Below are 25945 nucleotides of genomic sequence, written 5' to 3'. Positions count from 1 at the left end.
AGTGTATTCCTTTTAAATGCCCCACTTTGCTGCCTGCTTTCCCTTGTGTGCTGTTATTGATTTGGCTGCTGAAACAAAGTGCGGCTCCCAGTCCATGGATAAATGGCTTATTGGATTAAGACCTCCATATAAAGCCCTCTAGTGTCTGCATGTGGTGGTGGTGGTGGTGTGGGGGGGGGCAGATGGGACCACCAAAGCACTGCACCCCAGTAAAACACATATAAAACAAGATCTCACATCAGATCTGCACTAATATAGGTCAATGTTTGTGTAAACTTTGAGGGGAAAGTGACATTAGACGAGTTTAAAGAGACTCTGTGACACACATTCAGACAGGCCGAGAGGCTTCGGTATCTCAGTGCTGCATGGTTCAGACCAGGAAGTATATATGTCAGCGTATCTGTAGCAGGATCTTTGACACAGTTGAGGACTGCACTAGAACAGGATGTGGTCTAGAAACAGACAGGGCGTGACTGACTGTCTCTGTGAGTGTCTGTCTGTGTGTGTGTGTGTGTGTGTGTGTCTTTGTGTGTGTTCCTCCTTTCCTCCCTCACTGTCTGAAGCAGAATAAAAAAGGCACCCAAATAAAGGCTGTTTACTTCCTCCTGAGAGAGAAAAAAGGAGAATGAGTTGCATTACTCCGTCCTCTATTGCCCACTACCACCCTCTAATCGCGCCCCCCCCCCACCGAATGCCAGGGCTCATGAATGGCTCAGAGGGAGGAGGAGGAGGAGAAAGAAGAGGGGAGGAAGAGGGAGGATGGGTGGCACAGTTAATGTTTTGTGTGAGGGCCCCCCCCAACCCCCCCCCACCCTCTGTGGCTGTCCCATGAGCGAGATTGTGGCGCTCGCCTGGGGTTTGTTTCAGTTTCCATACACGGCTGCTGATGCCCGGGTTTCAGCAGATGTGATGTGAAGACAATTGGACCCAACAGTGTTTATGTTTTAGGGCACAGAAGGGATTTTAAATAGATTTTAATAAGACACACACACACACACACACACACACACACACACACACACACACACACACACACACACACACACACACAAGGCCTGCTACTTTGGGATGAAAGGTCAGAACAAGGCTTGCACACTCTTTATTGTGCCCTAGTTAAGATTTGCCATTAGGCTTGTTGAGACTGTTTGTGTGAGTATGTTTATGAGTGTGTGTGTAATATCCTGGGCAGGGTTTTACAGCGTTAACAGTAACATATTCTCTCTCTCTCTCTCTGTGTTACGAGCTAAAAAAAGGAGCACGCTGATCCTGACGATAAACTTGTATCTCGGGCTGCAACTAATGCTTATTTTTATCGTTTAAGTTACAATGATATTAAAGGATAAAAGCTTGTTAAAGCAAATATTTAGCATTTTTGTTTGTTAAGTGAGTCAAACAATGAATAGATTATCCAAATAGTTGTCAAATAATTTTCTTTCTAGCAACTTTTAGTTAGTTTTTAGTTTATCAACTTATCATTTCATCTCTAGTTGTGTCTCCAAAATGTCCTCCAGCTGCTCTCAGTGTCAAGTAGTCCTTCAAGGAGCACAATTTAAATTTAATTTATGAGTTCGGCTCACGATTTGTTAGGAAATGTTTTCTGCTCCTAAATTTTTCAAACGTAAGTGCCGATTTGCTCCACGGAAAAATGCATCACTTTAGCGTGCACATATATGGGGGGACGAGCCATGTATGCGTTTTATTATACATGTATGAAGACAGCACGTGTATTTATAGCCTGTGTGTATGTATGTGTGTGTGTGTGTGTGTGTGTGTGTGTGTGTGTGTGTGTGTGTGTGTGTGTGTGTGTGTGTGTGTGTGTGTGTGTGTGTGTGTGGGTGTGCGCTCATGCGCGCGTGCACAGAGATGGCAGTCATCTGGAGAGTCCATGTGACTGGAGTAGAGAGACGGAGGGGAGGAGGAGAGCTTGACCTCGGACTTGTTTGCTCTCTGTGTGGCAGTGTGTCAGCCTGTGTGTGTGTGTGTGTGTGTGTGTGTGTGTGTGTGTGTGTGTGTGTGTGTGTGTGTGTGTGTGTGTGTGTGTGTGTGTGTGTGTGTGTGTGTGTCTCCCTTTAGCTAAGAGACGTAGAAATTACAGGAGAAAAAAAACAAAACACAAATGAATCTTCTTGTGTGTGGGTATGAGCAGAGACTGGAAGGAGCTGAAAGAAATCTGTAAAATTTTCAGTGTCAAATTCTTGTAAAGGTGAAATCCTTCACCCCACTCAGAAATCAGCTTCATCTCTAACTTAAAATAATAACTGCAAAGTGCACAGGCTTAAAGCGACACTTTTTTCCGATCACTGCTCACAGAAGCTGACACGAGTCAGCCTCCATTTCAAATGCCCCCTTTTGCTCTAAAGCTTCAGCTAAAAAGAGACCAGAGGCAACAAGTATTCCTGGTCTTTATGAGATGTTAGTTAGTTGTTTGCAGTGGGAAGCACAGATGGAGCTCAGGGTGGAAACGCACGGCTGCCGCTGAAGTGCATTTGCTCTCCGCCCGCGTTTGCCAGACTGTGTATGGTAATGTAACGTCATGGCCGTCTGTGTAGTGGAGCGGCGGTTGTTGTTGTTGGGTTTAGCAGCACTCAGGCTACACAGACACACGCACGGAAAACACTTTATGCTCCATTAATGCGTCTGCTGTAGAAATGTCACGTGTGCTAATGGTCGGGGGACTAAAGTGAGGCTCTGGAAATGGGTCACTGTAAAAGTTCACAAGGCCCTGTGTGTGTGTGTGTGTGTGTGTGTGGTGTGTGTGTGTGTGTGTGTGTGTGTGTGTGTGTGTGTGTGTGTGTGTGTGTGTGTGTGTGTGTGTGTGTGTGTGTGTGTGTGTGTGTGTGTGTGTGTCTAGAGCAGTGTGTTTCGTGTAGCTGTATACTGGTGGGATAAACTGTGTGTGTGGTTGCAGCGGCAGGCAGACTGCTGGTGATTAGGAACAACAGGGCAGAGTTCAGCTCAGTGAGTGTGTGGAATGCTAATCCACATTGTCATAAGACGAGCTTCAGCCTGACAAAGGACTGGAGACGCAGGGGGGGTTAGGGGCTGTAAGTGTGTGTGTGTGTGTGTGTGTGGCAGAAGCAACCCAGATAAGAGAGGTGCTTCATTATTGTAGATTAGTACAGAGTAGCAGCGGTGTGTGGGGGGGGAGAAGGTGGAACGGACGGGAGAGAGAGAGATGGGTAACTGGGAGGTGGGGGGGAGGAAAACAGCTGTGTTGAAATGTGCAGACGTTTGCAGCCGCTTACATTCATTAAGGAATAGAGAGCGCAGAGCAGCAGGAATAATGAGCAGGGGTGTGTGTGTGTGTGTGGGGGGGGGTGTGGGGTGGGGGGGGGTGGGTGTTAAGCTGTCAACTGTCAGGTAAGCGGGAATTACAGGGAGAGACACAGGCAACCATTACTGGAACAAACACACACACACGTATGTATATATGCTCTACATGTGCATGCACACACAGGCAAGCAACACAAGAATGTCTTTCTTGTGCGCACACACACACACACACACACCTACCCCCTACCTTTTAATGAGCTGTCAGTTGTCTCATCAGCAGAGCATCAGCTGTCGTGAGGGTCAAGCAGATGAAAGACCTCTGAATGACCTGCTGTTAATGTCAGTTTGGCCCTGTGTTCATTCTCTGTCTGTGTTTGTCACACACACACACACACACACACACACACACACACACACACACACACACACACACACACACACACACATACACACACATATATTCAGACAACCTTGACACTGGAGGAAATCCAGCTCGCCTTCATACCACTGCAGTGGGCTTATTGTTGTTTCTGTCAATTCAACCTTCCTTCTATCTCTGCCCTGTCCCATCATCCCACTCTCTCTCTCTCTCTCTCTCTCTCTCTCTCTCTCTCTCTCTCTCTCTCTCTCTCTCTCTCTCTCTCTCTGCCTCCCCTTCACTACCTCCCTCCCTCCCTCCTCCTCAGTGCTGCAGTGCTGCCTTCTGGAGAGAAAAAAGGAAAAAACACCAACCACAAGCGCTAGTAAACGGACAAGCCCCCTTCTACACACACACACACACACACACACACACACACACACACACACACACACACACACACACACACACACACACACACACACACACATAGCGAACGCACCTGGCAGCGCATATGGCTCCAGCCCTTTACATTTGCATGCACTTGCCCATTCATCCATACCCTTGTAAATAAGGGACTATCCCTTACAGTACACATGAATTCACACACCCACACAAATCAGGAGTAGTAGTGTTTTTTTCTTCTTCTTGTGTATATATTTATATATATCATGTCTGTGTGTTAAATTTGGAGCTGGAGCCAAGACATGTTTAGCTTAGCTTAGCATAGCATAAAGACTGGAGGCTCTGTCCGAAGTTTTTAAATACATCTACTAAAACCTTTAAACCCATTAACACGTAGACTCTCATTAGTTTAACCTGGATATAAATAGATATGTGTGATTTTAGAGGGAGTTACAGGAGGAGACTTAAAAGTGGAGCTTCGGCTTACATTATTATTTTTTGATTGATCGTTTTCTCTTATTTTTTTGGGATTAATTAATCAATCGTTCAGTCTCTTAAAATGTCACAAAATAGCCGGTGAACCCTCATGTTAGAGAAGCTGTGAAGATGTGTTGAACTATTCCTACAAGGATTTGACGTTGTGTGTGCGTGCATTGGTAACGGTCAGTGTATGGTGGGTGAGAATACATTTAAAATAAATATGTATATTATGATATATAACAAGTTAAGAAACGCTTCTGCCTTAAGCGGCTGTATGAAGCTGCTGCTAGGCTAGCAGCTAATATGTATGTAAGGTGGTTAATACCTAGCTGTCACAGTAATTTGGCCGTATTGTTCTGAGGCTGTTGAGCTCCGGTAATGACAGCGTCTGGTAGTCGATACAGCGAAGAGGAAAATCTTTGTGTCCAGTTGATGAAAGGCTGTTTGTTTGTTATTCATTGTGTGTATGTGTGTGTGTTTATGTGCACATTCTGTGGATAAACGTTTATAGGCGGCTTTAAAAGGCTAGTAAGTCAATTATTGATGCTTTCCACGACCTCTCTCTTTTCGCTCTTCCTTCCGCTCTTTGCTTTTTGCACTTTCCTCCTCATTAAATTCCCCTCTCTGTCCCTCTCTGCTCTTTTCCCTGTTTCTTCTCTTCCTCCCGCCGTCTCTGCTCTCCCTGACTGATGCTGTGGGCTACCTGGGCGGCGATGCTGGAAAGTCTTGTTCCTCTGGTGCCCGCTCTACCTGTCAGTTGGGTAGAAAGCGCTTGTGTGTGTGTGTGTTTGTATGTATGTGTGAACTGCAGGCAGCCTGTGTGTAGTGTCAGGCCTGTCTGCCGCAGATAAGCATCAACTCCATCAGCTTGTGGCCTCTCGCTGAGCGTGTCCTGGATTTGCTCAAAAACACACACACACTCCAGACACACAACTAGAGGCAGCGCCAACAGTATTTACTGAATACACATGGCTCACAGGGTACGAAGCTGACACAATGAATCATAAACATCCACCAGAAAATATGTCTTCACATTGAGCAAAAGGCTGACTCCAACCGTGTTGCATGTATACCAATGAATCACACGCACAGAAGCACATAATGACAGGCCGTGTTGTCCACGTTGACTATCGGCTTGGCTTTTTCTCGTTTTATTCATGTGTTTTCCTCTGTGGGCTCATTCAGCCTCTACTCTTAGCTTATCCATTTTCCTGCTGCCTTCGTTTCCTCTGACAACGTATCGCGGCCGACTCAGGCCATAGCTCACTTGCGCGGCTCCCTTTGAATGCCATTCGTCTCCATTTACAATCTCTTGGATGTCATTTGTCTCCATTTCCTATCGGTTAAATACGATTTGTCTCTGTCTTTCCCCTCTGTGACCGTGGTGCCAGTTGTCATTTTTTTGTTTCCTCCTCTCGTTCCCACGCTCCCTGTGCATCATTTTAATTGCTCAGAGCATCATAACGAATGTATTCCACGCTGCACTGTGTTGTCTTTGAACCTCTTGCGTCTGTTTAACCGCTGTCTCTTTCTCCATGTGTGTTTCAGAAGGCGATGGAGGAAGAGGAGAACCAAGTGAGGAAATCCTCTGCAGATCTCTGCTCCCCCAGCAGCAAGCTGGCTGACGTCGACCCTGCAAGAAAGGTCAGTCGTCGGTTCCCTCCCCGTATCCATCCACCCCATCGCTCCATCACCTCCAACATCCCCTCCTCTCTTTCCCCACCTCCCCCCTCCTCTACACACAGGTCAGCTCTCAGGGTCATCACCCACCCTGACTGACACACCCCCTGTTCACCGAGCCATAGCGGCACACTTCTCCTCTCTGACCTGTCAGGAAACACACTCATACACCCACTGAAAGGCTCTGCTCTTCACCTCCCCCCTACACACACACACACACACACACACACACACACACACACACACACACACACACACCAACTTTACATCCACATACAGGGAAGAAGCTCTTTATCATGATTATCTTTTTTATGCACACACACACACACACACACACACACACACACTCACTCACTCTCTCGGCTGATTCCTGATGGATGATCCCTCATCTACACGTATGCATGCATACATTAGCTTTATTAGATTATGGCTCCGAGAGCGCCATATGCAGTACAGCACACTCCCTTCTCCTCCTGCTGCGTCTCTTCATGTATGTGTGTGTGTGTGTGTGTGTATGTGTGTGTGGGGGCATGTATCTTATTGCCATTGTGATAATATTCAGCTGCAAAAGGATATGCAGAGATCAATAAATGTGGATGGATGATGCCATTCTGTGGCTTTGTAGCCGAAACACAATAGCTTAAAAGACAAGTGTTGCTGCGGTCCGTGATATTTATGTGTGTGTGTGTGTGTGTGTTTTTCACAGGGGAAAACATCTCCACCTGCTCTGGTGTTCAACCGTCTTTTCTCGGACATCAAGGAGGAGCCAGGACACCCCACCCTGGTCCATCCCAGGTACTACACCTTATTCACTTTAATTAAACAATAATAAGGCTTTAGGGTTTCAACTAACAGTTATTTTTGTTATGGAGTTATCTATAGATTGTTTTTGGATTGGTTATAAAAAAAAAAATAGAGAGAAATAGAGATGTCAACCCAAAGTTATTTAGTTTACAAAGATATAAAATCATCACATTTGAGAGGCTGAAACCAGACAATGTTTCGGCATTTACAGCCTTATCACCTTCATCGCATGTTCCTCCTCTCCCTCCTTACTTTCCCCTTTCTTCCCTAAGCCCTCAGTTCTCTTCTCCTTCCTCCATCTGTCCTGTTTGGATATGGCGCTCTGATGGCTCACACAGTAATCTGACCCAGATTATAAACTGGAATTAGATGGTTTATGGCGCCATGGTGTACATGTGACAGCCTTGACTGACTGTGTGGTGGCACGCAGACGTCGGGGCCAGACAAACTGGCAGGATTAAAGTTTTGATCGCCTCCCAGCAGCATCACATGACTGCCACACTCTCAAACCAGTCAGGACTTGCACAGACCAGTTTGGAGCGTGTCTGTTTGCATTGCAGCGTTAATAACAATGCCACGGCCGAACGTCGTGCTAGACTTCCACTTAAACCTCGTATTTCGTTTACTACCGACATCCATTAGCGGTACACTTGTCACATACAAGCCAGGCTTACATTATTCAATCACATCTCAGGGTTTCATGTGACGGAGTTTCAGATTCCCAGTCAGGCGCGCAGGCAGTGCTTCGTTCCCATCCAGAGGACAGGAAGCGAGGCTCGGTTTGTAGTGCTGTAGTTTTTCAGGCAGAGCCCCACTGAGCTGTCATGCTTAACCTAGTTCACAGCTTCAGCTCTGTCTGGAGGGGACTGCTGGCGGGGGAGGGGTTCAAAGCCTCTCTTCTCCTCTCCTCCATCTCTCTCTCTCTGTCTCCTTCTCTTTTTCTCTCTCTCTCTCTCCTCCCTCCCTCCCCGCTATGTAGCCAAGAATAGGCAGATAGTGTTGGCTCAGTGACTTCAGTGCATCTCCGGGCACTATCTCTCACTCAGTTGTACGCACTACCTGGACATTTGTGATAAGCCGTAGGTCTATTTAGGCTGAGATCCTGTAAACACATGATAAGAAATATCCATATTCCACACTGTGTTTCCAGCTCCCGTCTTTAGATGGGATAGGCTAAAATAGCCACCAAATGACTGTCGTTGTATTGCTCTGATTCAGCTGTGTTTTACTGTTGTAGAGGTAAAAGGGCCATTTGGTTATTGCAGGAGTATATGTTGCTTTATGTATATCAGCACTACAAAGTCCATATCTCGTAACATTTTACGATCTTTACTGCAAAGAGAGAAGTATGTGAAAGGTGACACTGCTGCCGAAGCAGATGGTTGATTCATTACGTACTTAATTATGAGGCTTGGAATTTAATTAAATTGACTTAAAATGACTTTTAAATGCTGTTATATGTTCAGCATTTGGTTCTAGGGTTAACATTAGTTAGATTTATCTACATATGAAGTCTGTTCGGTGTTTAAATCTCTTTCTTTTCTTTATCTCTGTTTCTCTCGCAGTTACTACCTGTACACATACGATAAGATGGTGGCTCCCAACGTGTCTCTGCGGAGGGAGGCGGAGATGAGTCCCGAGATGTTCGGAGCGCTGCTCAAACACCACTACAGCCGCAGAGTGCTGGGCCACGACGAGCCACCAATGGGTCAGTAGATGACGGTCATGCTAAATTACAAACATATTCCACTTAACCACACCGATCCAGAAATTAAACGTTCATTATAATATATTTTTTCAAGCAAAACTTTATTTTTAGAGCACATTACAATCCAAGGGAAAAGGAATGTTTTCTGTCTGCCTTTGAACAGTGTTAATGTTGGAGCACATCTGATGCAATCTGGAGACATATTCCAAGAGCTACGACCATAAAAACTAAGAGCCACTTCACTAACTTTAGATTTCACTCTTGGGACAACCAGAAGGTCTGAGCCAGAAGAGGTTTGAGAGGTACTGCACTGTGGAGCGAGGCCATGTAGACGAGATATACTGGAAATTGAGAGCTGAAACTGGTGAAAGTTCAGTTTCCAGTGTATCCATTCAATGATAAGCTTTAGAACTAGCTCATATTAGCTACATGCTCCAGAGACAGCAGGTTAAAGTGAAATTTCATGTTCGGAAATGAACTTCTCTTTACTCCCGGATAAAGAAAATGGTTGATAGTCTTTTCTATAATGCATGTTCAAAACCGATTTAATTATTAAATTATAGTCATACAGTTCCTGTTTTACTTTAAAGCAGGCCTTATTCAGCATTTATAAGCAGCATATAAACATCTGATAAATGATTTATAAAACACTGTTGTTGTAACTAGATATGAGCATTCATTAATGTATTAGTCCATACAACTCCTCCTGTGGCCACCCGTAAGTAGAAAGTTAATTTTTGGAGGAGCTTGAAAAAAAGACCTTTTCTGCTTAAAAGCTCTGGGAAAAGGCTAATATTTGAATTTCCCTCGGGATAAATAAAGTATTTATCTATCTAGTAAGTGGTCCTTGAGTTGAGATTTAGTTGTCAAATATGAATGTACTCTGGTCTTAATTTGGTAATGGAGCCATTTTCCAGTTGAATGTTTTCCACAAACAACCAACTGCAGACAACACGGACGATACATTTGTTCTGTTAACATGAATTATTATATAATGTGCTCTTGCGTTTTGCTGTATGTGCATTAAGACACACAAACACAGCTGACACATGTCTACTATAAATACATGACACACATACAGTGAGCATTAGCGATTTACACAACACGAGTAGAAGAGACGTGCAGATCTTGTAGCACACTCGGAGAGATGACACATGGTTACTGTAAACATACAAGCTACAGTAAACTACAATTCCTGCACACACACACACACACACACACACACACACACACACACACACACACACACACACACACACACACACACACACACACACACTTATTGTGCAGCCTGCAGCGATGCACAAAATCATGCACTGACCTTCACATAAAGACTCCAGGGGTGTGCTTTTATGTGCACTTTAAAGTGTGTATATTAAGGCTGCATTGCATTAATAAGATGTTGTGTATATATATGTATGGAGAGAGAGAGAGAGAGAGAGAAAGAGAGAGGGGGTGAATCAGAGGAATGTTTTCCGTCTGCCATTATTACGCCATGTCTGACTGCCAGCCTGTCTCTTTCTCTCTCTCTCTCATATCTCCCAGGCATTCTGCTCCCCTTTTTCTCCTCCAACCAATCTGTCTCTCCTCCCTCCCTCCATCCTCCCTCTTCTTTTTCCTGGCAACTATCTCCACATCCTCTCTGAGTCCGTCCTCCGTCTGCTCCCGCATTTCCTCTTTCATCCATCCATTCATCCATCCTCGTCTCTTTCTTCTCTGCGTCCCTTCATCTCCGCCTCCCTCACAGTCTGCTGTCACTTTTTCCCCTCCTCCTCCTCTTCCTCCTCTTCCTCCTCCACCTCTTTCCTTTTTTTTCTTTTCATTGAATTCTCTCCCAGTCTGTGTGTGCCTTTCTCTCTCTCTCTCTCTCTCTCTCTCTCTCTCTCTCTCTCTCTCTCTCTCTCTCTCTCTCTCTCTCTCTCTCTCTCTCTCTCTCCCCTGCTTATTTCCTTTCTAACCACCACACCAAATGACCCACTCCTGTTATTTATGTGCTTCTACTAGAGTGTGTGTGTGCTGTGCAGAGCATGTATGTGTGTGTACGCACATGTGCAAGCGAGCTTGAGTCAGTAAATGAGTGTCCTCCTTTCCAGTGCCAGATAGGCTGTGTACAGAGCATGCTGCTTCCTGTCACACATATGAGCACATTAGCACATTAGGCTGGTAAACACGCTCTCTCTCTGTCACTCTCTTCCACTATTTCTTCTCCTCCGTCTATCTGTGAGCTTATTTCTCAAACACACCGTCTTCACTAACCTACACATGCCCCTCTGCAGCTGCGTACATGTGCCCTCGCTTGTGAGAGTGCGACACCGCATGTTTGATCCTTTTTCCCATCGTGTACACCTTTTTTTTTAAAGGCCACAGTGAAGGGAGCAGGCCAGAGTTTGAACAGAGGAGGAGCCCACGCAGAGCAATGCAGCTCCCACACGAGGCCTTTTATTCCTTTCTATTCTTTCTCTGTGTCTGAGGGCGCACACACACACACACACTGAATTTGCGTGTGAGTGTTTGCTTCCTCGGCTGTTGCCATGCCGTACTTGCGCGTGCATGCGCTGAGAAAGAGGTGTGAGCTTCTATGATGTTGTGCGAGGCTGTTACTAAGCGTGGGCGGAAGTGTACACCAGCGCAGCTTTCACTTCCTGTCTTTCAACCACCTCCTCTCCTTTAAAAAAAAAAAAAAAAACAACAAAAAAAAACTCCTTCCTTCATCCTCCTCCTCTTCCCTCCTCAGATCTTCATGCGTCGCCTCCCATCTCTGTTGGCGCCGAGGAGGCCAAATCCCAACGTGGCCCTGCTGCCTCGGCCACCGAGCGGGAATGCCAAACGCAGGCAGTTTCCATGGAGACAAGCAGCCTGAGCTGCAAGAAAGCCACCCACAACCCCGCCCACACCGCTCCTCCTCCACCACCTCCTCCTCCTCCTGCGTCGTTGCTGTCGCCGATAACGGAAGTAGCGGCTAAGGACACGGGCAGCGCTGCAGTTGTGGTGGGGGGGCTGGAGGACGACAAGGACAGGATTGTTGTGGAGATCATGCAGATGTACAGCAGGCAGCAGGAGAAGCTCAACTCCACCCTGCACAAGCAGCTGCAGCTGGAAATGGTGAGTTGGCGGATAGAAAGACCAAGATAAATGAGCCCCTGACTACACCATAACTGTGCTCGCATATTAAAAGTGTCCTTGACGTAGATGTGGAGGTGATGTTCACCTTCCACCGACCCCTCCGTCTCTCCCTGGTACCGCCTAAAAAGATCCAAAAACCTTTTTTCTGGTTGGTTCTGCGGTTTAATGTAAATCAATAATATAAAACATCATTTTATTTTATTAAAACACTGGTTTAATTTCAGTGTGGACATATGGAAATAGAGTTGACCTACATTTGAGTGATGTTCACAAACCCTCCAAAGGAATCTGGAGAGAACTTCATTTGTATTCTAAACTGAGTGATTCACCGTTAAAAAATATTGGTTATGAAATGTCTGACAGAATAAAATATAAGCAAATTGTGCTTTTAACAAAAAATAAGTTAAATCTATATACACAAAACTTTTATTGCTCGTTGTCTACTTTTGTCTCTTTTTTCTTTGCCCTTGACTACATCCATAATCCCACTGAATGTGTTAAAGGTCAACACACAGTTTTTGATTTCTTTCTGAATTAGTGCAGCAGGGCGGCATAAGCAGTAGAAGCTTACATTTGAGTCCCTTGTGGCATCAAACATCTGACCTCCCTGTGGAGGGACTGAATGTAAAGCATTTTTCTATGCAGGGGTCAGTGAAGTATCACATTATTATTGTTATTTCCCTTGACTTAGTCTCTGTGTCTTCAGGAGCTGGAGGCGTTGCGTGGGGGCGAGGCGGCGAGGCTACGGGAGCTGAGCGCTGAGCAGCGCGAGCTACGCTGCGAGCTGGAGGCGGTGCACAGTGAGCAGGCGCGGCAGCTCAGCCAGGCCCGCCAGGAACAACTGGAGCTGGAGACCCGTCTGGAGCAGCTCCGACAGCAGGCCTGTGCCTGCGAGCCGGGGGCACAACGCCAGCAAGAGGCCCACTACACTGCACAGGTAAGGAGGGGAACACACGCATGTACACCGCTGACTTTGGCATCAGGAACGGTCAGAGTGAATCACTGTGACGTATACAGTGTGTGTATTGGCTCGCATCGCTTAACATATGCCATTTTTATCTCAAAGACATTGCAGGGCTACGCTCCAGTGAATCAAACTCAAACTGAGGAAGTGCAGCTCAATTCATATTAAACGTTACATTTTCTTTGTCTACCATTTATTACCAAGAATAATACATTGGTGAGATTGGTAAATTGCGGGTCAGCCGTCAGTTGATTCCAGTGTGCTTCGACCAGGGGGTTGTCGATTTTTAAATGTAAACATATTTTGAGCTCCCTCTTTTACATGTTTCCATCAGATAGTGGCGACGCACTCTGAGATCACAAGTCGCCCACATTTCCTCTAAGGGTAGTGGAGAGTGTTTTCTAGATGTGGTCATAGTCTTTCTGTGATTGAGAGTTTCCCAACTAAATCACTTAGTGTGTATGTGAATCCTATGAGTCACTCTGCTGTTGACGTACACGCACACACTTTGTTTGGGTTTCCACTAGACTTAATCTTGAGATAAGTTGTGTTATGTTGGCTCGAGCTCAGGGCTGCAGTATCCCCCTCCTGCCCCGCTCCCCTTGGTATCAAACTCAGGATGTCTGCCAGTTTAGGAGCAGGGCTGTGCAAGTGTATGTGTGGGTATGAGATTAATGCCGGCCTGAAACTAGACGCTGTGTGAAGTAATTTACCAGTTTTACAGAGTTTTCAGAGTGAAAACACAGCGGTGAATCAGTTTCTCACAGGGGTATTTATACTGTACATCCTTTCTGGTTTGACTGACAGCACATTGGTCGTGACATTAGACCAGGGTCCAAAATTAACACCCGCCGTGTGCCAAAAGCGGGTTAATTTTGGGTTCGGTGGAAAAATAAGCTGAGCTCAGGGCCAGGTGGCTGGTAAATGATGATGTGTGTTTTTTTATTTAATGTCTACCACTGAGACTAATGTGATCCTCACTGTCAGCACTACAGATCGTGTAATCAAATCAAAGCAGCTTGCTATTATTTGGCGCGTTCTAGACAATATCTGTCTTATGTCTTATTGTCTTTGCCTTAAGAAACGTCTACATTACGTGTTATTAGAAATGTGGCGACAGATTCCCGGTGTTAAGAAAACATGAAAACGAAGAGAAAGAGATAAGGTGTTGACTTTTTTTTGGCGAGAGGTGGCGTCTGAACGATGCCAGAGCCCCGACATCCTGGCTGAAATATGAAGCTCAAAACTTTAATGCGGTTTACGATCGGGACAAAATATTTTTGACTGGATAATTTGGTTTTGTTTGCAGTCACAAGAGCAGTAGATAGCCTACTATAGTATTATGATACTAGCTAACTTCTTTTCAGCTGCTATTTGTTTATGTTAAGGGTCTATTTTGTGTGTATATATCACTGCGTGTTTTCAGTTTCTAATAGGAAGAGAAAATTATCTCTGAATTTTATTTCGTTTTTTCAAATAGTTTACAAACCACATAAGCACACGCTGACGACACAAAAATGCAAACTATAGACGTCGGCAAAATAAATGAACAGACAGTGCTAAAAGTAAAACAATACAGAGGGAAAAAAAGACAAATTTAACCACAAAAGAATGTTTTCTTTCTTTTATTGCACTAGTGCGGTGAAAAAAGACAATCATTCATGAAAGATGGGAGATTCTCCATATAGTTTATTTTATCTTATTTTCATCTCCTAATTATCTTATTCCTTAGTGACTAAGTTATCTTTTCCAGAGTTACGCAACTTCTGAGAGCCACAATCCAATCTGTGGAAATCTTAATGGACTTTTGTGTTGTGCAATGCTGAATCATTCCTAGTCATCACAGAATCTTTTAATACGTCCACACACCAGCACTTATGACGGACTGTTGTTAAATGAGATAATGCGTTCGACTAAATGTCTTCTGATCTGCTGTAGGCACAAGTTGACCTCACGTCTGTCTCTCTCTCTCTCTCTCTCTCTCTCTCTCTCTCTCGATTCCCCAGTTGTCGGAGCTGCGTCAGAGGCTGGAGCAGGCGGAGGCGGACCGGCAGGAGCTGCAGGAGGAGCTGCGCAGGGAGCGGGAGGCACGGGAAAAGCTGGAGCGCACAATCACCCAGCTCAAGCAGCAGATGGCCCAGTCTGGCACGATGGGAGGCAGCCCCTCTCCTCCTCCTACCCCTTCCACCGGACTCCCTAACGCCCACTCCCCGCTCTCCTCCTCCTCCTCCTCTTCCTCTTTCTCAGAGGCCCCAGCGGCTGGCCATAAGTAACTACCACCCCTCCAGGCGCCTCCCTCCCTCCCTCATTCCTCTCCCAATCACCCGCCAACTCTACAGATACAAACAAATCAGCCTGAAGCAGAAAGGAGCTTCACATCTCCTCAGGCTCTTTTTAAGTTGTGCATCTCTCGCCCCTCCCTCCCTTTTTATTTCAGTGTAGGACTGACTTTTGTTTTTGTAATTTAACATCACTTAAAAGAAAAATGTTATGTTGTGTTTTTATTACTCTTTCTTTTACTCCCCTCTCCTCTCTTTAAACAGTATTTAAAGATTTTTTTGGGCATGTATGTTTTGATTTAATTTATAATTTTTACTGAACTAGCAACTGCTTCACAGACCGGAGTTTGGGTCAAATAGAGACCAACTCAACCATCACTATTGTTTTTTTTTTTTTTCTCACCACGATTGTCACCCTCCTCTCCCATCTCCCTCCTCGCTCTCTCTGGATTTTGGAGCTAATGACTTGGAGATTTCAGACTTCAGCTCAGACACACAGACTCGTCTCAGCTCCACGGACGTCACTTCATGCTACTACCTGGCACAGCAACTGGTGCCCACGGACACATAATGGCGCCTGGTTGCGTGCCCCTCCCCCTACTCTGTCTTTCTGTACGTAAAGCCCAAACGCTCAAGTACCAGCGACTGCAGGAAACTGCATGGACTTCTTAATGGTTTTATTTTTGTTGTTTTTTTTTTTTTGGCTCCTTTATAAAATACAGAAATAAAAGTGTATCAACATGTTTAAAAACAACAAATCTATATGGAGGAGAAAGACCTTTACTGTACAAAAAAAAGACAGATGTTGTTTAAAAACCCTCATGAAAATATGCCAATAGTGACGCTGAGCTTGAAATGAGTGTTTTGACTGTGACACCCCCCACCCCCCCCCCCACACACACACACACACACAAGGTAGCTAAATCGTCTGGCCTGGACCCCAGCTGCTCCTAACACAGACTAGCTGTCCCCTCTTCACTCTGCTGGGCAGCACCTGGACTCTCCTGTCGCAGACCAAACAGTCTGCGGTTGATCCGCCAGCTGCCCAGCGTCTCCTCCAACCCCCCCTTCCACCGCTGCACGCTAGCGCCATTGCCCTCTGCTTGAAAACTCTTTTTAACACCCACTTTGGGGCTAGACAGGAAAACACTGTGCTGTTTTCAGGCTTGGCATGAAGAAGCTCACGAGCGGTGTTATGCACTTAACGTGCTCTCCTCCCCCAGAATCCCCTGGGAAAGGAATGTGTCTGGACACGGGGGCTGGCTGAGCCGGTGTAGCTTTTCTAAGAAAGAAGAAAGGCAGAGTCTCACATGTGCGGTAGCTGTACTGTGTTACCATACGACACCCTTGCATGCCCGCACACACTCGAGTGTGTCAGTGCAGTCCAGGCATTCAGGCAGAACAATGGCCCCAGCGTTCCCAGCAGATGATCAAAGCCCCAGTCTGTCCCTGTTTTCTGGGCTTTTTTTTTTTTTTTTGTATCATTTGACTTCATTGTCAGCAGACGGTTTTATCCCCACCCTGTTTGTCAGAGCGTCGTCTAAGAATGTGGGTCGCAGGTGAAAGCAGTTAGTCCAGGGTGGTTACGGGCCTCGGGTCTGGCCCCTGCTTCACGTTATTCTGCCTGGCTGAACAAACAGCGCCGGGCAGGAAGAGGAAGAGAAGGGAGGCGAGGATTGAGGGGAGCGCTCGGGGGACTGGTGCACTCTTCCCTGCGGCAGGCTGGGTGGCCCAGACGCCGGAGGTACAGAGGGGAGCCCTTTTTGTTTTGTGCCGTCAGAATGGGGGCAGCTGTTGTTGTCTGGGGGCCTCTGCCCACTCCTCGGGTGAGACTGTACAGGATCCCCCAATCCCTCAACAACCTCCCTCCCTCCCTCCTCTCCCACAAAAAAACGGCCGTCACTCACTCACACATACCCGTCCATCCATCTCCAGTGCCAGATCAGCTGGGGGTGGGCAGTGTTTTGTAGATGCCCAGGAGAGCGAGCAGACGTCCAGCTAGAGAAGGAAGAGAGGACTTTTATTGTGTCAGTTGCCAGGCAAAAGCGCTTTTTATTGCCACTAAGGAGATCCCTGTAAGTGAGTGTGCGTGTGTGTAAATAATTGTTTAAAAAGAGAAGGGGATCGGCCTCAGCTAAACTCTGAGCTTTTTTTATGCATCTGCTATAAATGCAAATTGATAGACATTCCACTGTGCTCCATCCTGTTCGATGCAGATTTTCTTACACAGCTTCCCTTTACAATAACAGACCTTAAAGACCGGGCAGAGTACAGTTGTGGTTTGTTGATAAGTCATGAAAGCAGGTGCAGGTGCAGACCAGTAAAATCAAACCCATGCCGCAAATGTACACTCTACTGTTGTTCCATTTAAACCTTTATTGAAATTATGAAAGAAAATATTTAACGTATTAACTAAAGATTTATATTCACTTTGTAAATATAGTAGTCATTAATATATTAACTGTTCTTATATGAAAAATCTTCAAAAGGTTATATAAATTGGACCAGAACTAAAGGCTTCGGAGGTTGTTTTTTTTTAAAAAGTGATCTTGGCAGATATCAGAACTTGACTTTTGTCGAGTGGATGTGGGGGAGTGAAACGCATGGTTTACTGAGACATGATGCAGGACAAAGGCAAAATAGGAAAATAATACTTTGTTACACACTTTACCCCCTTTTCTGAACTGATGCATTTGTTCTTTTGTGGATTTCATCTTGACGGACTGTTTAACGTGTAATGTAATGAGCTTTTTTCCTCTTTGTTAAAACCCCCCTTTCCCCCCTTTGAGCTAAATTGAAAAAACGAAACATTTGTTGAAGAAAATGCATTTTGGAAAAAAAGAAAACAAACAAAAAATTGTTTTTTTTTGCATGTTTTGCTGCCCCTTTTATGTTTTTTTGTGTCACCGGGCCACTCTATCAATCTATTCATTGTTTTAAAAAGAAAAAAGAAAAGAAAAAGATGTTCGACCCCCCCCCCCACATAATGCACAAACTATTGAGATGGCTCATATGCATGAACATTGAACATGTGCAAGTTTTATATCACTATTGGTTTAGAGGTTGGCTAAATATAAAGTCAGATTATGAAGAACATAAAATGTATTTGATTTGGAAATTTGTGTGTGTGTGTGTGTGTGTGCGAGTGTGTGTGTGTGTGTGTGTGTGTGTGTGTGTGTGGTAGAATGTGAGAGAAAGAGTGTTTGTTGGCCTCCCACGTCTGACTGAAGCACAGCAGCTTTGAAAAGGGAAAGAGAAAAACTTGCTCATGTAGCTCTGGGTGTGTAGTTATGTTTTCTGATTCTGATCATATATCCTCGTCTGAATGGATTAACATCACTCAAAAAGATAATCAGTATTAGTTTTTATTGACTTAATTACCTCTTCAGCAGAACAAAAAAATCTAAGAAAATCCTTTTAAATTCATCACGATAGCAGATAATCAGTTATCTGATTTTTACTTTGTGTAATTTGCATTTTATACACAAGGGGGCGTTGTTTAACTTCTTTAATTGTACACCATAATGAAAAGGACTAAATGTAAATGAAAGGGGAGATAAAATCCCTTGTAACACGGTGTGCTGGGCCTTTTTGCATTTTGCAGTGTTATGAGAATTTGGATATGCTTTGTACAGAATTTTTACAGGTGTGAAGTTTGCCCAACTGTCTGAAACAAGGTGAAAGGAGCACGGCTTTTACCATGTGAACACATTTGAATACAGGATTTACATACCCATTGCCTCTGGGCTACGTAATGAGAAAAATAAACAAAGTCCTAGTTGACCTTTTAATACTGTTGCAGGTGGTGTGCTTTGTAGTTGGATGTTTAACTTTCAACCAGTAATTATTCTACGCCCATGTGGGAGAAGTAGGTAGTGGGGCTGCGTTGGTGATTGATCACACAGATCACTGGTTACTAAGAGGTACACCATGTTTTAATTTATACACATCCTGTTATAGATGAAAAAATATTCATGGCTTGGCTAAAAAGAAACCCCCTTTCCCGCCTCCCCCCTCCCCCCCCAATGCTGTTCTGAAACATGAAACACAGTGTCTGTGTATGACCATTGCATACTACGTTGCCAATACTACAGTGTGATGAGACTTTTGTTCTTGCATGAATCGAGACACTGTTCTCCTACCTCATGTTGTGATATAAAAAGATGTTTTTTAAGCAGAAGACACTGCATCTCTAACTGTTTATCATTGATATTTACTAGTAAATTACATACCTGTAAATGCTTTTAGCTAATACCTCAGTTGTATCTAGTGTTTGTTTTTTTTCTGTTTTTGCCCTCTCCTGATTTCAAATCTTGTAAATATACCCTGTATAGACAATGAACTTGGATCAAATTCAAGTAAAGTTCTGTAGTGTCAAACCCGCTGTTGTCCTTTGCCTTTCTTATTCGCTGGTGAAGCTGATTTTTGTCTTCATAACTTCTTAATTGACGAAGGATTCACACATTAGCACAATATACTAATTTAAAGTTATCAGAGCTGCTGATGTGTTTTATTTATTTATATTTTTTTCTTTATTTCCATGTGCAAACATATAAAATCAACATATAAACATTGTACAAAAGTCATCAAGTGTAAGCATCAGTCTATCATAATGAAGTTCAGCTCAAAGAGGTATCACAGACATATAGAGGCACACAACCTTATTTAAATCCATATGCAATCACTTCTTCATCACATCTGTATACATCTGTTGTCTCCCATCACATACAAAGTACATAGTTGACCTTCTCCCCTCTGTTGGGATTATATAGAAGTTGTGTTTTTAATCAGTAGCGGTAACTGTAATATGACTTATTGTTGAAAACATCAGTCCTCAGTAGGAGTTTGGCTGTTATGCCTTCCATCAAACAGACCTATATAACCTCTCCCTCCACTGTTGGACAGTACGTGGCTTTACATTTTACATACACTGTAATCATCTTCTTTACAATCAGCAGCAACACCCCAATAAAATACAGCTGGTTTTTGGTATGTATGTCCTCTGAGGTGCTGATGTGGTTTTAACTTCAGCTGATTTATTTAAAGTCAACCACAATATCAACACACTGAAGCCAGTGGTGTACACACACACTTTAAAAGGCCAGTGTGTAACATGTAGGAGGATCCATTGACAGAAATTGAATGTAATATTCATAGGTCGCCCTCCGTGGAGTCCTCCATGTTGAACTACCATGTTGCTGCAGTAGAAGAGACAAACCAAACACTGGCTCTAGATAGGGTTCTTCACATTTTTGGCAAGTTTTGCATCCGCTGTAGTTTCTCCCTCGCAGATGGAAAGGGTGGGTGAAACGAGTGAGTTATAATCTGCAACTAGATACCACTAAATCCTACACACTGGACCTTTATAGTGAGTGAGTTAAAAAAAAAAAGAGGCATCTCTAGAGCCTTGTACTTTTTATTTTAGAGTAGTCATTTCATTCTCTAGCACGGCTGCATAAAGCTTGTCTTACTTAATTTCACTGGCCAGCATAAACACATTATCTGGATCCAGAGTCTGCAGCCTCTGAGGTTGTACGAGTTAAATGCTAATGTAAAGCATTCTAACTTACTCACACCGGAGATGTAAACATGCTTTTGTTTGGCAGATAAAATGTTTCTCTTGACTAAACAACCTTCCTTTTTTCAGACATCACCTGTCAATAACCCGAAAGTGATTTTCATTAATGTTTATAATGTTCACCATCTTCGTTTAGCATGTTAATATTCTAACGTTTGCTTTCAAAATACATAGAATAAATAAAAAAGGAGTTTTCTGTTCTAAAATGTTCTGTTTCAATTAATTGTGTTGTTAAAGTCAGGTTAGTTATTTTTAAATTAGGTTCCTTCTTGAAGAATATTTAACTGTTGTTCATGTTGTACTTGATTCCTGCTAGTACCCTCACTCTGCTGTGATTATATTATATATTTGTTCATACTCCATACCATGCAATCGTGGTCTTGAATCAAGGCAAAAATGTTAAACTGAATATAAAACATTTTAAAATGATGGTGGCATAATTAAGCCATAAATTAACTGTTGATACATTTCCCTCCACATTGCCATTGATCAAATTTTTATCTGGAAATACAAATTATGAGACATTCAGGTCTCAGCAGCTGACTCCACTTCTTCTAACTCATGTCCTGTTTGGTGCAGTCATGTTCTGTCCTCTGCAGCCGAGCTAAATTTAAATCTCCACTCACAGAAGCTGTCGGGAGGAACTGCTGCCAAGCCCTTCGCTAGCTGCGAGGCTGGACAGACCACACATAAAACGACTGCTATCAGAAGGCTGTTGAGGAAGCAGAGCCAGGCAGTGTTCAGACCCAGGTACGCAGGTATTCCCACAGGTAGCAGGAGGAACACGACCAGAAAAAACAGGAAAGGGGCCCATGTGTTCAGAAATATATGCACGGTCTGGTAAACGACACTTCTTCTGGAGTGAGTTCTACTGGGGTCTGTTGTTTGTTGTGGCGGAGGATCTTTTGATAATCGCGTGCTGCACCCAGCATGCAACCCTGCACAGCTCAGAGCCAGGAGGAGCAACATGGAAACCTGCTGGATCTGAGAGGTGTGGAAGACCCAGCAGTGGTGAATCTGGTTGTGAGACACATCCTCCAAGACAGGATAGAAGCCAGACAGCAGGAAGACGTAGAGAGCAGTGAGGGACCACATTAATACGCAGACTAACCATCTGAACCTGCCGGTGGTGGGTTGCAACCTCTGAGCGACCGTACAGAAATGGTCCACACCAGCTAAGACTACAACAGGCCACTGCATAGAGTTGTAGACTTGTCCGAGGATTTGAACCAACAAACATACATGGTACCTGGTCAGCTGCAAGCCCAGGAGGAAGACGTATTCAGTGTGGATGTGAAGGGCGGTGACAGAGATGGTCAGGGCCGTGTCGACCACGGCGAGGGAAACACTGAAAACTCCCAGGAGGCTTTTGCAGATGTGGTTTCTTTGGAGAAACACGAGGGTCCAGTTGAGCAGACACTTTCCTCCCAGACCGAGCAGGATGGAGAGGAGGGAGATATTCATGGCGTGCAGTCAGTTTTTAAGAAGACGTGCACCGGGGTCATTATGGAGCATCTGCTGCTGCAGTGGGGGGAAACAGCATTTTTAAATTAAACCTTTTAAAAGCTACAAAAAAATACAACTTAATTTCAAATCCTAAAGGACCGGTGTGTAGGATTTTGTGGCCTCTAGTGCATGGCGGTCCCCAACAATTCTTATTTTCAGCTGATTATACACTAATGAAAACAATACCTATTAATATTATATTCCATTTATGCCAATAGATCCTGCTAAATGTTACACACTGGACCTTTACCAGTAAATATTCATGACAAAATAAACAATAAACTGTGCTATGGTAAATTTGTTGGCAAAAGTTCTGTCCACCTGATAAATATAGGTCTAACATTCGCTCTCTCTTTTTAAGCTGTTTTTGGTCTATACCAAATGGAAACATCTGGTTCTCTTCTCCCTTTTGGTGCTGCACTGGTAGTGGACCGTGGCTGCCTGATGTGTCTGAAAATGCAGCTTTAAGGGTCCAGTGTGTAACATTTAGGAGGATATATTGTCGGAAATAGAATATATATTCATGGGTATTTTTTGTGTCATCACAAACCAAACTGTGACTGTTAATAGGCCGTTTCTCACAAGTTTCATAGCCACCGCAGTTTCCATCAACACTTCACAGCCCGTTCTCACACCCAGGTCGTCAAGTACAGACACGAGCAGTGTTCAGTTACTTATAATCTGCAATTTTACTCCTTGATGTTACTAAATCCTACACACTGGTCCTTTGAGAGCCAAAACAGTAAAGTTACAAGCTGAAAGACACTAAAACGCTCCCTAGAGTGACCCTTTTCACATGAATGAATTTAGAGTTGAACCCTGACTCATCAGGACAATATACCTGTGGTTTGATCAGATCTGACTGACAGTACAGGGAACATTAGCAAACAACTGTCATCAGATTTTAATTCTGATTGATACACAGTTCATGACGTCACCTTTTTTCTGAACTTCAGTGGAGAATCTGAACTTCTAAACCAAGCTCATTTCATCTCCACCAGTTTCTGTAAACTGTTTGGTAATAAAAATGAACAAAAAACAAAAAACTCACTGACTAACTGACCTAAAATAAAATCTACTGCTCATGCTTTATTTAAACATTTTCTGTGTCTGCATAGAAACAATGTCCCATAGCAACCAGGCTCGTCCTTTCTTTTTTTAAACCCTTTTTCAAGTCAACGCTCGCAGCAGATGTGTCCCTCCAGACTTTTTTTTCTTTTTTTTAAGGGGGGGGGGGATTGTTGCAGCCTAAAATGCCTGATTTCACTGCAGCTTTTTCAAACGGTTGCAATGCATAAATTCAGACTGTTTGTAGTGTAACCTAATCAAAGGGGCTCAGGTTCTGAGGGGTAAATGTGGGAAGTTTGCGTCGCACATGTCCACACAATCTGAGTACTTTCACTGAGGAGTTTTTTTAATCCACGTTGGCTCAAAAGTTGAGATTGAAAGTTCACTCTTCACCTTGGAAACAGCAGTCGGCAAAACAATCTCACGACAAGATCCACTGAGTTATAAGTTTTGTTTCCAAGGTGAAGAACGAGCTCTCAATCTGCTTATTCTGTCAAAGCAATGATTAAAAATAAAAATAAAATGTGTTCCCTGAATCAGTTTATTCCATGTGCACAAACAATTGACCATTTTCACGATGTGTCATCTTTTACAATAAATAAATTTATTATTTTTGTACCTGAATAACCTTTTTTTTTTTTTTTAATCATTGTGTGGGCAACTTCTTTGTAAAGCCTGGATTCAAGAGCACAAACCCTCTCACAGTTTCATATTACACATGTTTTTGTTGTTTATTGTTTTATTTGTTCTTGTGTCTGTAACTCACTTTGTAAACATATAACACAAAGACTCCAGTTAATTAAACTAATGCAGTTGAATAAAGGTTGTAACGCTCAGTTTCTGTTGGATGTTTTCTATGGCTTTTGATTTTTCTTAGTGGGTTTTAGTGTTTTAATCTTTTATTTATATTGTTCTTACAAGTCTTGTTCTGTTTTTAACATTTGTGCACATATTTGTTATGACCTTATATTTATATATAGTTATATATAGTCTTTTATTGTCATTAATTGGTGTTATGAGCCTTTTTTTTATTGATTTGCCTTGTTTTAAATGTACTTTATAAATAAACTTAATTTGATTAGAGGTGTTTCTAATATTTTGACCACCCCAATTATATTAACAACTAAATAAATCAATTAAATATTAGAAAGTAAATCCTCCAGACTGATCGTACTGTTGAATCTCTAAAACAGTTTGAACATTAAAGGAAGGATTTATTGCTGAAGATGAAGTCTATGTCATGTTTAAAGATTAATTACATGATGATTTAAGGGCCACACTTTGAGTTAAAGGTCTTATATAAAAAGTATATAAACTCTAAATCTAAAAACTAGAAAGAAAACCACCACCAGGTTTTATTTGTTGAGCTGTGGACAGACGTATTATATGTTAGAGGTTATGTTTATTTGTGGCTGAACATTTTTATGTGTTAAGTTAGACACAGCAACATTGGGGAATGTAGTATTAAAGTACAATAAAGAATCACAAAAATAAGAATATTATAAAATATTATAGAAAATATAGACTATGATGAAGATATATACACTATATGAAATGTGAGGTAAAATCTAAACTGTACATGTAGAATTTAAGGATAAATAGTTTAATCGATTGAGCCTGTAGAGCAGAGTGGGGTTAGGCTAATAATATATGTTATAATTCAATTCAATTCAATTTTATTTGTATAGCGCCAATTCATAACAGAAGTTATCTCAGGACACTTTTCAAATAGAGCAGGTCTAGTTATAAGATAACTCCTTATAACATTATTTACAGAGACCCAACAGTACCACCATGAGCAAGCACTTGGCGACAAGGGCAAGGAAAAACTGCCTGTTAAAAGGCAGAAACCTAGGACTATTTATTTATTTTAATTATACAATTATATTAATTATTATAAAAGTTATGACTTATTTACTTTATCAGAACTTTGTAGCTCCGTTACCTTCTTGTTAAATCTGTCACCTGTCTGGTTTATGTGGGCGTGTTGCTGCACTACACTTCTGCTGCTTTTAATTTAAGGTTATTAATTCACAGGTAACAGCAAACAGTAGAGAGAGTAGAGCTACCTGGGCATAATTCAAAGTTGACACTGACCAAATATTTACTCAGGGAAAGTCGCATTTAACTGTGTTAAATTGGCATTATATGAAAACTGAGCATGAAATACAAAATATAGCCATTAATTATGTACTTTTCACTATTTTAATTACATTTTTGAATTGAGAATATACGTCAGTGCTGCAAAGTCATTTTACATTTCACCCCTAGATATAAGACAACACTCACATATTTAAAACAAACACATGCACAGACACCGTTACATTTAGGATTCATTACCTGTGTGAAAGCAGTCAGCTGATGTTAAATGCAGCACTGTACTTTCTGTCTCTGTTTCCTTTCCTGTGTCATATCTTAGACCAGCACAGCGATTGTTTAGAAGGCGTCGTTGGAGGAAAGGAATCCTGTTAGGAAACGTGTATGAACTCTGAACGAGGAAGTTGATTTATTATTAAATTAAACTTTAAAAAAGGATTGAGTGATGTTTATACATACATGCAATCCACAAAGTTTCCCTTCATGTAAGACCTCTTACAGCAGCAGAGAACGTGTCTGTAACATGAACCAGGATGCAAACAAGGTTTGGTTTCCGACTATATATAGAGAACCAGCTCACTGCGCTCTTTTGTTTGATTAAACTTAAATCGAGATTAACAAA

The 25945-nt window shown here is 43.0% G+C and overlaps 2 protein-coding genes across 4 annotated transcripts in view; one reads left to right on the top strand and one right to left on the bottom strand.

Moving 5' to 3' along the window:
- skila (SKI-like proto-oncogene a) overlaps window positions 1–19453 on the top strand; it is a 36736-nt gene extending 17283 nt beyond the window's left edge. Inside the window, exons 3-8 of the mRNA XM_051399278.1 lie at window positions 6065–6160; window positions 6903–6991; window positions 8566–8708; window positions 11443–11810; window positions 12538–12768; window positions 14802–19453. Of these exons, the coding sequence (XP_051255238.1) occupies window positions 6065–6160; window positions 6903–6991; window positions 8566–8708; window positions 11443–11810; window positions 12538–12768; window positions 14802–15068 (1194 nt within the window). The 3' untranslated portion in view covers window positions 15069–19453. The remainder of the gene's footprint in view (window positions 1–6064; window positions 6161–6902; window positions 6992–8565; window positions 8709–11442; window positions 11811–12537; window positions 12769–14801) is intronic.
- On the bottom strand, window positions 19347–25903 carry gpr160 (G protein-coupled receptor 160). 3 transcript variants are annotated; one of them, XM_051399452.1, is made up of 2 exons: window positions 25567–25903; window positions 19347–22173 (listed from the first exon to the last, which is right to left on the bottom strand). In XM_051399452.1, the coding sequence occupies exon 2, from the start codon at window positions 22114–22116 to the stop codon at window positions 21232–21234; it is 885 nt and encodes a 294-aa protein (XP_051255412.1). In that variant the 5' UTR covers window positions 22117–22173; window positions 25567–25903; the 3' UTR covers window positions 19347–21231. The 3 variants fall into 3 exon arrangements, with proteins under 3 accessions (XP_051255412.1, XP_051255431.1, XP_051255422.1); XM_051399471.1 differs by lacking the exon at window positions 25567–25903 and adding an exon at window positions 22537–22625; XM_051399462.1 differs by lacking the exon at window positions 25567–25903 and adding an exon at window positions 22480–22595.
- Between the last annotated feature and the right edge of the window lie 42 nt (window positions 25904–25945).

Source organism: Dicentrarchus labrax, unplaced genomic scaffold (genome assembly GCF_905237075.1).
Source record: "Dicentrarchus labrax unplaced genomic scaffold, dlabrax2021, whole genome shotgun sequence".
In the NCBI taxonomy this organism is placed as follows: Eukaryota; Metazoa; Chordata; class Actinopteri; family Moronidae; genus Dicentrarchus; species Dicentrarchus labrax.
Note: the sequence above shows the minus strand (reverse complement) of the source record. Positions and strands in the feature narration are given on the sequence as shown.